This window comes from Rhipicephalus microplus, chromosome 8, assembly GCF_043290135.1.
Source record: "Rhipicephalus microplus isolate Deutch F79 chromosome 8, USDA_Rmic, whole genome shotgun sequence".
NCBI lineage: Eukaryota > Metazoa > Arthropoda > Arachnida > Ixodida > Ixodidae > Rhipicephalus > Rhipicephalus microplus.
The window spans coordinates 59207991-59221877 of NC_134707.1; the positions used below are offsets into that span (position 1 = coordinate 59207991).

The 13887-nt window shown below is 45.9% G+C and overlaps 2 protein-coding genes across 2 annotated transcripts in view; both read left to right on the top strand.

The window, feature by feature from the left end:
• Positions 1-13887, top strand: part of LOC119187342 (uncharacterized) — a 253981-nt gene that overhangs the window by 168778 nt on the left and 71316 nt on the right. The gene's annotated exons all lie outside the window — the stretch shown is intronic.
• LOC142768537 (uncharacterized) lies at positions 1240-3382 on the top strand. The gene is made up of 2 exons (XM_075870535.1): positions 1240-2186; positions 2825-3382. The coding sequence occupies exons 1-2, from the start codon at positions 1531-1533 to the stop codon at positions 2922-2924; spliced, it is 756 nt and encodes a 251-aa protein (XP_075726650.1). The 5' UTR covers positions 1240-1530; the 3' UTR covers positions 2925-3382.

The following is a 13887-nucleotide window of genomic DNA, read 5'->3' on the forward strand; positions in this document are numbered from 1 at the left end:
GGTGCCTTTATGGTGTAATGGTTCCTGAAAATCGCAGTTTGATCACACGGGGGAGTTTACGTTAACTCACTGGCGAATGCCAACGAATTTTAACTTTACTCCCCCTCACGACCCGCTCTCGACGGGAGACTGAGAGAGAGAGGGGTGCGCGCGCAGCTGCAGCGAGCGAGGAGAGCGGAGGAGCGAGCGAAGGGGGAGGGGGATAAGGCGCGTTACTGACACCGCTATCAGCGTCGCGTCCGTGGCTTATTCGGTAGAGCGTCGCGCTGCGGCCCGCCAAGTCCTCTTTTTTTTAAAGATAGAGAGAAGACTGCGGACGCCGCTGATGGCGGTAGATGGTTTGGGGTCGCTTATAAAGTGTATTCACACTTAAAAGAAGAAAGGCCTAACGCACAACAGAATGCGTAAGTCTTTGTAGGGTGAGTTCGGATACGATGATGCTGGGGCCAAGTGTTTTTCATTACAGCCCGCACCGGTCCCTCCTCAGTTGAAAACCGGGGAATGACTTCTTAAGGACTTTAAGAAAGTTTAGTACCCACCTATGCACCGGTAAACTTTCTGCGCTGTGGCACGAAAACGCTCCGCAACGGATTTCAGCACACAGGCGCTCGGGCCTGCCACGCAGAAACAGCCAGGTATTACGCGAGCTTGCAACAGCGTGCAAATCTCACAATACTCGCTCAGCTAACGCCGGGACTACAAATTTGCGCAGATGCGAACTATTGCGTAGGGCGTGCCATGGGGCGTCAGCTGTTTTGTTCGCCAGTGCCGGTTTGTTTACCCCTGGACATTTGACGTCACTTCCGTGCATACGTTTTGCTAGACATTGAGATACGATAAGGGCTCTTTTGAGTTTTCCTTGCTCAGTGCGTTTTACAACTGGGAAGACTGCACAAATGAAGCGGTTCTTGAAATAAGGGGAGGCTTCTCAAAAACTCTTCACCACTCGCGTTCGCCAGAATGCACAAACTGCTAACTTGATTAATAATAGAATGGAGTGGGCATTGACTACATATAAAAGAGTAGATACGTAAAACACCAAGTACGAATCGTTGCCGATTTCTAAACGCCTCGTGCACGTTACATACATCACGGGCCTTCACCACATGTCTGCACCACTGCTTGTTTTCATTTATTTTATCAGAATGACACCCATTCCTGCTGGATCTATTATTAAGAACGTGAGTAGCACCTGACTCAGCACGTATGCGTTTAAGTACTTGTGGCAGGGCAGTGAGTGGCAATGCGTCGGCTGCGTTCAGGAAAAGCAGTGTCTGTTGCCGCAGAAGACGCGTCTTCGTGCGCGTCGGCCATCGGGGCGCTTTTCAACCTCACTCTCGACATTCGGCAAGCTGAAGGTGGACGAAAGCCGCATCATTTCGCCCTTCTTGTCCACATCATCGCCGTGCAAAAATAGTTACGACCGAAGTTTCCGTTCCCGAAGCAAGAAGGAAGGGTTCATCGCTGCCATAGGCCGCCGCCAAACTCGACACGAAGCTTTCGTAGGAACCGTTAACATTACCGAGAGCAATGACGTACGTGGATGCACTGTGCTTGCACCTTTCGAGGGTGCCGCAACACGACCTGGGACGCCTGGACGAGCAGGGTCTCCCTAGCCTTCCAAGGCTCGGCGACAAAACTGTACCACAGGCCGTCATCTCTGTTCGTGTCCTTATACAATCCATGACAGATATGTACGCGCGTCTGCACTTCGCAGCCCACTTGTACAGCATTCTGGCCCATATGGGCGTCATACGGCCCTGGGCGCTCTATCTCGTGGGCCAGGTAAAGGACCGCAGTGACGTCGTCGGCGACATCCTGAAGAAAATGCGGCGCAACAATGTCTTCGGCGCGTTCACAAAGGCGGCGGAAAACGTCCATTGCAGTTGCCTGCTTGTCGCCGATGACGGAGGAGGCCAAGACTACAAGCCTCACTTGTTGGCCACCTGGCGTACAAAGCCTTTCATAGCGGTTCACGAATCGCCCGAGGGACAATCACCGTCGCTCGCAAGCGCCCTCCGACAGGTATTCGGCCCACATCTGGAATCCTTCCGTTGCGGCGTTTACCAACACCTGATGTCGGCGCATGCTGTGGTCGCCCGGTTGTTCCCGTGGTGCCGTTGCCAGCTCCCGTGCATGGAGAACGAGGAAACGCTTGTCTTCATTTTGGCCTGCGATCTTATTCCGTGAGTCTACTTTCTAAGTTGTTTAGCTTTCATTTCTAAATATAGCACAGTTGCTTTGCCATCGGTAAATTTAAGCCCACGATCCTTGCAACCAACACTGAAATGAACAAGTATCCGTCCTGTCTTCTATAGGAACCACGTATATATAGCTACATAACTTAAGCACCTGACCCATTTAAGCACATGACCAAAACAAGAACTGACAGGTGCCCGCCATGTCATGCGGGGAACTACGTATTATGATTGTTATTTTTATTGAAGCAGTTATCCATGTGCTATTGGTTAAGCAATCCTGACTTGAAGCGTTGTTAGGCATGGAAAGTTTTGTGATGCGGTTATCACTTTGATAACGTATTCACTCGTATGTAGATGAACAGGAACGCTAAGAAGGAAGCACTCTCCTAACTGTCCTTCGTTGGAAAAAAGCTCTGGTGACGGTGCTTGTACAAATTAATCCTTCAAGCAGAGCCATTAATTGCTGAACCCATAACAATGCTTGCAAACCATATACGTCTTGCTGTGTACCCTCAGTGTTACCACTGCTAACTATTCAATGTCGTTGACTTGTACCAATTCATTTTAATCACAGAAGAAGAATCAAGAATGAAGAAATGTTTCATTATTTCTCTGCTTTGCAGCACCAAGACAGTGGCCTTCGATGGACTAGCGTTTTTGCTAAAACCACTCCACCAAGTAAAACACCAGACCATCGATCATCGAAGCCAAGAAAGCTCCTGATAAGTACCACGCCTGTTCGAAATACTGAGAAGGAAGCGAAAGGCGTATTCGAAGTGTCTGGGTTGAACAGTCATTTATTCGACGTCTCATTTTTTATCTAAATTTTTTTACGTTACTTTTAGCCCGATACGTCTTAAATATCCTGCAGTCCGCTTCTTTGAGACTCCCCTTTAAGGGTTAGTGCCAGGCAGGCGGAGGACATGACCCTAAGCTCACTCTTCACAATGTGTAGTCACCTGCGTCACGAGACATCTTTTTCACTTCTTAGCTCTGTGACAATGTCTCGACGGAGAGGCCGAAAGTTGTCCACGCATGTGTCAATGTCACCCGACGCAAGCGGCCACAATAGGACCTCTGCTTTTGGTATCTAATGAAAGACAACAGATCACGGCATCGATTAGCCGATTACAAGAACTCAGATGCTCTGGCGCTTTAATAAAGTTCTTTGTATGCCTGTATGCGCTCGTGTTTTGTGGTACGTTTGCTTTTCAACCGTACCTCTTCGGGTCAAATGACTTCAAATATTATCAAATATTATTATTGCTAGGGTGGCACATTTCTAGATTTCAGTATACGTGCTTGACGCCCCCGGGCATGCGTATAGCTCAATCACTTGCGCAACGCATTGCAACAGCCCAGCTCGGGCGATAATTAGCGCGGTATCCCGTGCAGCGATGCCACCTCATCAGTGACGTTGCATATATCCTTGCAGACCAGCCCAAACCTCTCATGTCCGAAACGGCGAGTCTCCCAGAAAGTAGGACCCGACAAAGAGTTTTTGGCCGGGAAACATGCACTAATACTTTGGATTTAACGTCCCGAAAACCGCGACATGATAATGCTGTGCTCCGGGGTGCTATGCAGGATCGGCCGAGCTACGCGAAACTATGGATTTTCGAGCACTGGCGACGACACCTTTTGAACGGGCCAACAGTATACGCAAGTCAAATGCACCCATCAGCGCGCAGCGTTCGATCGGCTACGATGGAACTAGTCATCGGGTCAAGGACGGTCGACGAAGTTCGGCGGTGTTTTCAAACCAGATGCATCTTTCGTTTGTTCGTCGCTGCACTGAGTGCAGAAGTGCACCGATGCAATAAAAGTGCCAGAAACTTTTCGTGATGATATTTATAGAGGCACGGGGCGTTCATATTTACTTTGAAACTTTCAATGCCTGCGCTAAGTCTGTTTCAAAATAATCAGCCTGTTTCAGAATAATCAGCACGGTGGCCTCCAAGATTAGCGCCGGCCAGGCGTCTTATACAACATCGCGACCACACCTAAGCCCGAGGCCACGTGGTAATTATCACGGTCAGCCAGTACATTCTAGCACGCTGCTCGGCTGGTGCGCGTATTCTTTGTCCCCTAGCACCCTAGCACGTGCGGCCGGCTAATTAGGTATTTGCCTGGACATTATACTTGGCTAGATAGGCCAGTGCATGTTATTACCAAGCTAATTACGCCAAGTCATGGGAAGGCCGAGGCAAGGGCATTACCTCGACTCGGTCATGGTAAGAGATTCAACAGTTGGTTACGATAAAAATTTGTCCCTAGATTACTAAAAGGGAGCCTGCTTACCCGAAAGGGCGAAGCAGACAGCGTGATATGAACATGTCCTAATATTATTTATTTACCCATACTGCAGTCTCAGTTTTTTTAGACATAACAGGTGTAAATACAGATGTTCAGAAACTCGAATAAACACAGCTTAACAAAATGCACGTTTACACAATTTTGTTTTTCAAACTCCTCAGTACCGAGTCTGCGTATACAGACTGATCAGGCTTATTTCATAAATCCACGTTCCGCACTGAGAAAAGAAAAGAAAATAATTCAGAATATATCTAACGGGGAAAATGTTTAGGGGAATTTTAAAACGGTAAGTGCACGAGCTGGTTGGCATGTATGCATATTTATTATATTTCCAATGCGTATATATTTGTTCACACGAAGTAAACGCTCATGTTGTAACGCCGTTCCGTCCTGTCGTCTTTCTTCTCTCATTCAGCCGTGCTGTTTTTTTTTCAAAAAATTGAAGGGATCAATTAGCCGGGTTATGGGTGCTTGAACACTCGATCTGGTGTGAACAATCTTATGCAGGAGGATGACACAATCGCAAGTTCGCCCATGTTCGAGAAGGGCCGCACCGATAAAACATGTGCGTACGAAGTGAGCAAGACACGGTGGTCAAAGAGAAAAAAAAAATAGAAGTCTTGTTACTCTTTTTTAACGGATCCTACATAGCCATGTCATGGCAGTGTTGAGGTGACCAAACAAACGGCTATTATGTGAGTATGGTCGAAGCCGTACGGGCTGTAAGTCCGCATTTTTTTTTTCTCGGGTTGCTCATAGCGTGCGTCCGGGGATACCAGTTTTAGAAGAGCTCGTTGCAGATTGTTTCGACGTGCTGTGCCATTTCAAATATGTAGCAAGAGTTACACCAATACCTTTAAATTCCGTAAGACGTACTAGACTTCCATGGTCATTATATATATATATATATATATATATATATATATATATATATATATATATATATATATATATATATATATATATATATATATATATATATATATATATATAAATTATGAAGCTGTTTCTTATTTGAACAAATCGTGACTATACAGTCTTTTTAAGTTCATATATATTTGTCATGTTTCATTTCGGTCACAAAACAGCGAAATAAGGCTCTTCAGCGCATCCTGGTCCCGCGAATCATAGATGGCTCTACAGATAACGCAGTCATCTGCATACGATAGATAACTCAGCCATCTAAATGTATGCAGTATCATCTGCATACATTATAAGTTCAATTTGAGTGCTATATACCGATAATTTTTGCTCCGTCATTTATAAAAATAATAAACAAAATCGGCCCAAGCACTGAGCCTTGAGGCGCACCTGATGCGATCTGTACGTAAGGCGACTTCGCGTGGTTAAACTTTACAAGTTTCGAGCGCGACCACATCTGCTATCCAATAAACCAGCATGTTGTCGCAAAAAAAAAAAAGAAATCTGAAGAAGCTAAAATTTCGGCATAGAAAACTATGCAAGAGGCTTTAGAATAATCAATAAATATGGCATCAGTCTTCGATCGTTAGGAAAGAAGCAATGCCGTGCGTGAATTCGAGCAACTGTGTAGCAGTAGAATAGCCAGCACGAAAACCGTGATGTGATCGGTAAAGATTATTGTGTGCGTTTAGGTACTCTAAAACGTATTTGCCAGTGATACGTTCCAAAAGTTTGGAGCTGGTAAAAAGCAAAGATATTGGCCTATAATTTGGTATTTGCATGTTTCCAGACTCAATTACGGGTACAAAGTTTGCTAATTTCCATAGCTGGGGTTACTGTAGAAATTATTGATTTTTTTAAATATTAGAGTAACATAATTAGCACACCATTCTGAATAGCACTAAATCAATAAAGGTGGCGTTATTCGTCTACGAGTATATGACGCAGCTTCGTAGGAAGAACATTCTGTGGCAAAACAAATTCTCGGATGCATGCGGTTACATAGCCGAGTTTACGTATAAGGAGTACGGGCGCCCACATCTCGGGCTGTTGAACGAGTCTTTTCATATTCTCGTATCTCGTGCCTTGAGTCGACAAGGTCGTGAAACGTGGAATGCATCCACCCAGCCGTGTTCATGCGCACACGTTCAACGTAGAACTGTTTGCAGTGTGTTCAAGATGCAAAACGGTAAAGTTAGCATCCTCTATATAGTAAGGCAGCAACAAAACCAACCCGCGATATAGACGATAACATACAGATCTTAAACTTGCCTATTCTGTCGACTTAAAATTTCCCGTTTAAAATGCCCCCCAAACAACCTCTGAAAGCGCGAAGAACGAACGCATTATTTTTTCCCGCGTTTCCCGCTCTTGCCGCGCAATTTGTGATTTATTGACTTATTGATTGATTGATATGTGGGGTTTTACGTCCAAAACCACCATATGATTATCAGAGACGCCGTAGTGGAGGGCTCCGGAAATTTCGACCACCTGGGGTTTTTTCACGTGCACCCAAATCTGAGCACACGGGCCTACAACACTTCCGCCTCCATCGGAAATGCAGCCGCCGCAGCCGGGATTCGATCCCGCGACCTGCGGGTCAGCACCTTAGCCACTAGACCACCACGGCGGGTTTTTGCTAAATTTGTGACGCCAGCGGTTTGTTCACCTGACGTCAGGATGAAGTGGGATTTCGATTGGTCGGTATACGAGATATGTCTGTTGTGAATCGTCGCCTACCTTTCGTTGTCACGCTGTTGCGTGCCCGTTCCACATTTCCTCGCATCACTGTCATGTGCGAAAAACTGATCTCACTTTGTTCTTGTAGGTTCGTGAGTGCGCAAGTGGTGGCACCAGCGTGTAGTCGAAAAGCGCGAAATCCTGACTGGCCCAAGGCTTATTGCGGACACTCGAAGTGTTTTCTGAACAAGCGAGTGGCGAGCAGGAGATTTAATTTGTAGTAAGGGTAGTGAGGGCGATAGATAAAACTAATGTCTTCCTTGTAAACTGGGTGTGCCATGAAAGACTTCGCCACGTGACGCTACAATTCTGGGTCGGTTGTGGGTCTGGGTGTAACCCTTTGCCAACTCATTCAGCTATCGCATTGGTATGACTGACTCATCCAAGAATGACAAGTGCAACTGTGAAGAAACTTGACTGTCGTCCTGTGTCACCGCCCTGACTTCGAACAAGATTGGCGGACTCTCCAGTGTACCTTGAGGAGAGTGGATGATCGTCCCTTTACTAAGGAGAGGATCTTGGGTACATGGTCTTCAAGTACATCAGCCCAGAAAGCCACACAAATTCTACAATTCTGCCAGACAACATCACTGAGCAACCCCCTGTGAAACCCTGTAGTATGTGGTGGTGGTGGTAGTGAGAGCGGTTAGAAGAGGAGAAAGGCATCTAACTTCTGCAGCCCGGTCAGGAGCACGGCGCAATGCCTGTATGTGTGGTGTGCAATGTGCACCTATCTATCTATCTATCTATCTATCTATCTATCTATCTATCTATCTATCTATCTATCTATCTATCTATCTATCTATCTATCTATCTATCTATCTATCTATCTATCTATCTATCTATCTATCTATCTATCTATCTATCTATCTATCTATCTATCTATCTATCTATCTATCTATCTATCTATCTATCTATCTATCTATCTATCTATCTATCTATCTATCTATCTATCTATCTATCTATCTATCTGTCTATCTATCTATCTATCTAGCTATCTATCTATCTATCTATCTATCTGTCTATCTATCTATCTATCTATCTGTCTATCTATCTATCTATCTATCTATCTATCTATCTATCTATCTATCTATCTATCTATCTATCTATCTATCTATCTATCTATCTATCTATCCCTCTTTTCCCACCGCGGTGGTCTAGTGGCTAAGGTACTCGGCTGCTGACCCGCAGGTCGCGGGTTCGAATCCCGGCTGCGGCGGCTGCATTTCCGATGGAGGCGGAAATGTTGTAGGCCCGTGTGCTCAGATTTGGGTGCACGTTAAAGAACCCCGGGTGGTCGAACTTACCGGAGCCCTCCGCTACGGCGTCTCTCATAATCATATGGCGGTTTTGGGATGTTAAACCCCACAAATCAATCAATCAATTATTCTATCCCTCGCTCTCATATCGCACTAGCAGCGACGCGATGAGTCACTATATCGAAGCGAACAAGGATTCCAAAGCTTGTTACACTCGCAGCAGAGTTCCATGCAGGCTGTGCATGCATGCATGCATGCATGCATCTAGGCGTTTCGCGTACGAGATTGCCACTGTGATGAAGCGAGTCTTTAGTATCACCAATGCCTCAAGACACGTCGTTAGAGGACATGCTAAAAACGTGTGTGTCGCACCTAATTTGCGTTACCTGCCAAATAAAACCAACTACGGAAGCTATTAAGCAAAGAGGGTCGGGGTAGACGCACGCCCTGTTCAATGAAGGAAAAGTTGGTAAATCCATCGTAGTGCTTTTTATTTAGGCACACCTGCAAACCAGACGCATTCAAACTTCAGAATGATTGTCCGATGCTATATATTCTATTATGGAGAGACTTGAGTCATTAGTAAGTCGATTTTTGTAACAGATACATTTTTTAGATGAAGGATAGGAGATCTTTGTCAGTTTTTACTGTTTATATATCGGTGGGGTGGATCATTCCTTGTTGAAACTTATCTGTTTAAAATGAGCCTGCCCCGCCGCGGTGGTCTAGTGGCTAAGGTACTCGGCTGCTGAACCGCCGGCCGCGGGTTCAAATCCCGGCTGTGGCGGCTGCATTTCCGATGGAGGCAAAAATGTTGTAGGCCCATTTTCTCAGATTTGGGTGCACGTTAAAGAACCCCAGGTGGTAGAAATTTCTGGAGCCCTCCACTACGGCGCCTCTCATAATCATACGATGGTATTGGGACGTTAAACTCCACATATCAATCAAATCAACAATAAGATGAGGCTCACAGCAGGTACATGGCAATACGATGGCTTTTTGTGAAATCGCGAACCTTTTCTTAGCCACCAAAAGTATGAGATCCCATTCGAATCTCATAAAAGGAGCTCTATCCCATAAGCTGCTGCATATGTAAATTCTTTTAGAAACAACGCTGTTCTGTTTTAGGAGTGGGTAGAAAGAACTCAATCACATATTCGCAGGTATGCAGTCAGAAAGCGCTAGTCTTATTGCTTACTTACACACCAAGTTCGACCTCGTGAAAATAAAAAAACACAAAAAAAGGCTCCATTCATAATGTGCAGAAAGATTTGCACCGGTTGAATTAAATTTATTGCGCACCGCGTAATCAATCCTGTAAATTGCTGCAGACAATCCAAATCAGCCTTGAGGAAAAACATGCCTAATGAAAAATCTCTTTACATGTGCATTTATGATTGAGTGATGTAATCAGCGGCGCGTGGAGGCAATATTTGCGCGACACGGACTTCCTGATTAGTCCAACTGTCACTCCATCCAAGACTTGGGCGTGGCTGCACTGCAGTACATCTGGCAGAGCAAGCCAGAAAATGAGAATCATAGAGTTCCAAATACGGTGGCTGGAGGTGGGGCGAGGGAACAAAGCTCTTAAAAAAGAAAATTAATTAAAAGCATCATTGCACTCTTAGTATATATGTACAAATGAGTATTGTCAATATCTCGCTTCGGGCCCCGACTGAAATGAAACGGTAATAAACGAACGGGCGGCCCAATGAGCTAACATAGAAGCGACTGTCGTTATCATTCCACGCCGACTGAAATTTCAATCCCGCAAGTAATATTCTATAGCGCGTCGCCAAGGACCTTCTGCTGCCAACGAAGAAAGCTACGCTAGCGTGTTATTGCAAGAGCGGTACAATGTGGCAAATCCCCCTTGTGGGTATAAGCCAAGATCTTCTAGGCGACAAGACAAGAGCGTTGTGAGTGTGCCACTCATTGCGTATTCCGGAGGTAACAGATTCACACCCGAAACGAGCTTGTCCACTTCTGGTTTTCGCATCAATATTCGCAATCCGTTGTCTTAAAAACGAAAATAAGCTTCTCGCCGACGGGGAAAATTAGTTTTTAATGTTTGCAATACTGATGATTTTTGCAGACAGCACGAGCAGCTTCTCTTGAATAAATCTGGAACTCGCGATCTATTCCTGTAATATATAGAACTATGTGCTAAAGCACTGACCGCCACAACCTACATTTCTTTTACCTATCGTAGCTTCAAAGAATACCAATGAAAATTGTTGTCAGAAATATTTTTTCCACTTTAATATTATTGAACAGTCACTTCGCGAGTAGGGCTTCAATATATCCGACCATGCTAAGCATAATGAACGCCTCGAAAACGTCTCCCGGGCGTCCAGTGTTACTGTATTCTTTGTCGGACACGGAAAGTCTCCTCGGGAGTCTGAACGATCTGCCTATTCCAATCAAGTTCGTTCCTACTTCACTGAGAAGCCTGTGCGCTGAATTCTACGGATATAATTCAGATCATTGCGGTGAGCTCGAAATCAATAATGATTTCAACAAGCTACCGGAGTACAGATTGATTTTTTTGCTTGACACCTGGTCCGAGGTACCAAAGTATACCAAGAAACGGTTGATGCAATCAACATTGGAGCACAAGAAAAACCTCATCTTCGCGTCGGTGAAGTCCCATACCGGAGTCCGACGAGACGTTTTTAACGCCTATTGCGAAGTGGTAACCGTCACCGATGCAGATATTAGCGCTCCCGAGGACAGGTATCGCCGGTGTGACTCGCGAAAGACGGTGCAGGCGTCAGACTTGTTCACCGAAGATAGGTCCGAAGGGAGCTTCCCCAAAGGGCACAAGTTACGAGTAATAATGAAGGATCAAAAATGGGGCGGGAGGAACCTGAAGCCGGAACGCTTGGCTCTTGTCGACGCATACAGATCACTGAACAACACCGTTGACGAGGCGAGAGGAACCATATTTTCTTTGCTCACAATCGGTGCGGACTTGTACATTCCTCCAGTGCGAGCAAGCGTTTCTCTTATCCCTGACGTATTCATTGGCGCCCAGTATTCACCGGCACCGCTTTGTTTCTTCACTGCAACTTCACTGAAACTGTCTACGAAACCACCTTCATTGATTCCTGGCGTTCTCTCATTTTTCAACTACAGCTATCTTCATTCACTATGGCCTCTTGGCTCTGTACATGACTGTCCGCTGCCGTCTCTTCTACCGGAGACAAATACGGCAACACGGATCTCGCGTGTTCATGTTCTTTGTGTCCACCTTCCTGGGAAGGTCTCCGGCCTCGTCGATAGCGAACGCTCCAACATTCCGAGGCTCGGCCGTCGCAGTCTGGGCTTTGGGAATGATGGTTCTGGGCAATTACGTTCAGTCAAGCATCACCGCTATTCAGTCAGCCCCGCGGGCTGTCAAGGTTGTGGAATGCTACCCAGAACTCTTTCGTGCAGTCAACAATCGTGCTTTGACTCTTTGCTTTGAAAGGAACTGGTTTGATACGCTCTTGTTTTCTTTCACTCCCCAAACTACACCCCTGCAAGGAGTTTTTGTGACGGCAGGAATGAATGACATTTTCGGCGCCGCTTCGACTGCATCTGACTTCGACTGTTACCGCAGAACCCAGGCCCGAACTCACATTGCCCTTTCTGTTTGCTCTGACGACGAAGTAGCAGCAGCCTCGCAGTGGAAGCTCGTCACTGGGGACCATTTCTTCACTCTGATTCAAGTATCTGCCATACACACACACCCTGAATCCACTCAGGTAAGATGTCTTACTTGTGCAATGGCGATCTTTCACAGTGATGCTGCAAAAGGCATGGACATAACCACTGAACACAGAACGCACACTATGAGAAAGAGAAAGCAATTTAAATTTCGGTGAGTTGGTATTGTCATTAATTTTACATGCGGAGCAGGTTTTGCTGCGGGCCATGTCAGTACCTCGGCGACCATCCACTGCCCCACTGCGCATGCGCCCAACTCTCGCGCTCACGCGAGGAGGTGTGGTGGTGGTAGTGGTTAGAAGATGAGAAAAGGCACCCAATTTCTGCAACCCGGTCGGGAGCACGGCGCAGTGCCTGGAGGTATGGTGGAGGAGGAGGCAGAGCGCTGCCACCGCTTCGTTTCTTCTCTCCCATTTATCCCTCCGCCACAGCTGCGCGCTCGTATATAATTGACAGTTGTAGTATACCGGGCTTACCGGGATACCGGGCGTACCGTGATACCGGAATCGAAGTGCGCATGCGCAGATACGTACGTCAACCATGCTGCTTACCGTACGCGCGGTATTTTTCAAATTTAAGGTAGCGTAGGTGAACGTAGTGTACGTAAACATAGCGGCGCTCTCGGACGCCCACTTCGAAGTGATTTTGGTGTAGTTGTTGAAAGATTCACCTTGTTCGCAGCAAAAGACTGTTTAAAGTGGTTTCGCTTGCCTTCAGTTAGCTTCGATGACCAATTATTACGGATATGTTGGCGTGATTTTTGAGATAGCTTTCCATTTCAAACGCGTCTAGGCCTAACTAATGTAAATAAATCGGCAACATAATTTTTTGAGTTTGGTGTGTGGTTCATTATTATTTGCTTGTATTATTAGTAAAATAAACTTGTAACAATGCTTCGCGCGGTGGCATAGACAAACATTCTCATTTTCTTTTTCCTTTTCACTGTCTTTAACTTATTCACCACCTGATAGGTGGCGCCACCATCCCAGCTGTGGCACGCATGCCACGTAAACAGTATCCCGCTAAACTAAAACACGCTGTCCACAACGAACATTCGTTTGCTGCACGGTAACGCCATTCCCTTAACCTTCGCTATTACGCTAACCGTAAACTATAACTGTCTAATGCTGCGCGTGCTCGCTCCGTTGCGCACTCCTGGCAGCACCCGGTGTTGAAGTAATTTAAGATTTGATGAAATATAGGGCATACTATAATTCGCTGTGCGGAATACACAGAGTGATACACAACGCGGGAGGGGCGTAACATAAGCGGTACACATCATATGCCAGCTCCACAAGCACACAAATGAAACATACACGTAAACATGCAAATGGAAACACAGGTGAACATCACCGCTGCTTCTCATCCCCACGTGGTTCCCCTAATTAAGTGGGAGATGGCGTAATATTTTTCTGCTTCAACAATTCTCTTGTCCTTACTCCGTAGTTCAATAGGCGGTGCGTCGACATGTACTATAAGCGGAAAATCGGTATAATTATGTTAACCATAGAGGAGTATTGATCTTTAGAACATTCTTTGCAGATGTGTTTACTGGTCCCCACTTTTCCTACGTCACTACATTTCGTAGCTTTCAATAAAAAAAATCACAGCATATTCATGGGGTGAATGATGATGAGTGGGGCGAAACTCCGGAAGGAATCATCGCTAAACCGTGACACTTTTCCGTGTGATTCGCCCCTTAATTAAAAGTTAAACACTCCGCACGCGCGCCAACAGCG

What these genes read in the sequence shown, in the direction of transcription:
- LOC142768537 (XM_075870535.1), top strand. Translation starts at nt 1,531, where the DNA reads ATGACGTACGTGGATGCACTGTGCTTGCACCTTTCGAGGGTGCCGCAA. An exon ending in TTGGCCTGCGATCTTATTCC is followed by an intron (nt 2,187 to 2,824) that starts GTGAGTCTACTT and finishes TCTGCTTTGCAG; the next exon opens with CACCAAGACAGTGGCCTTCG.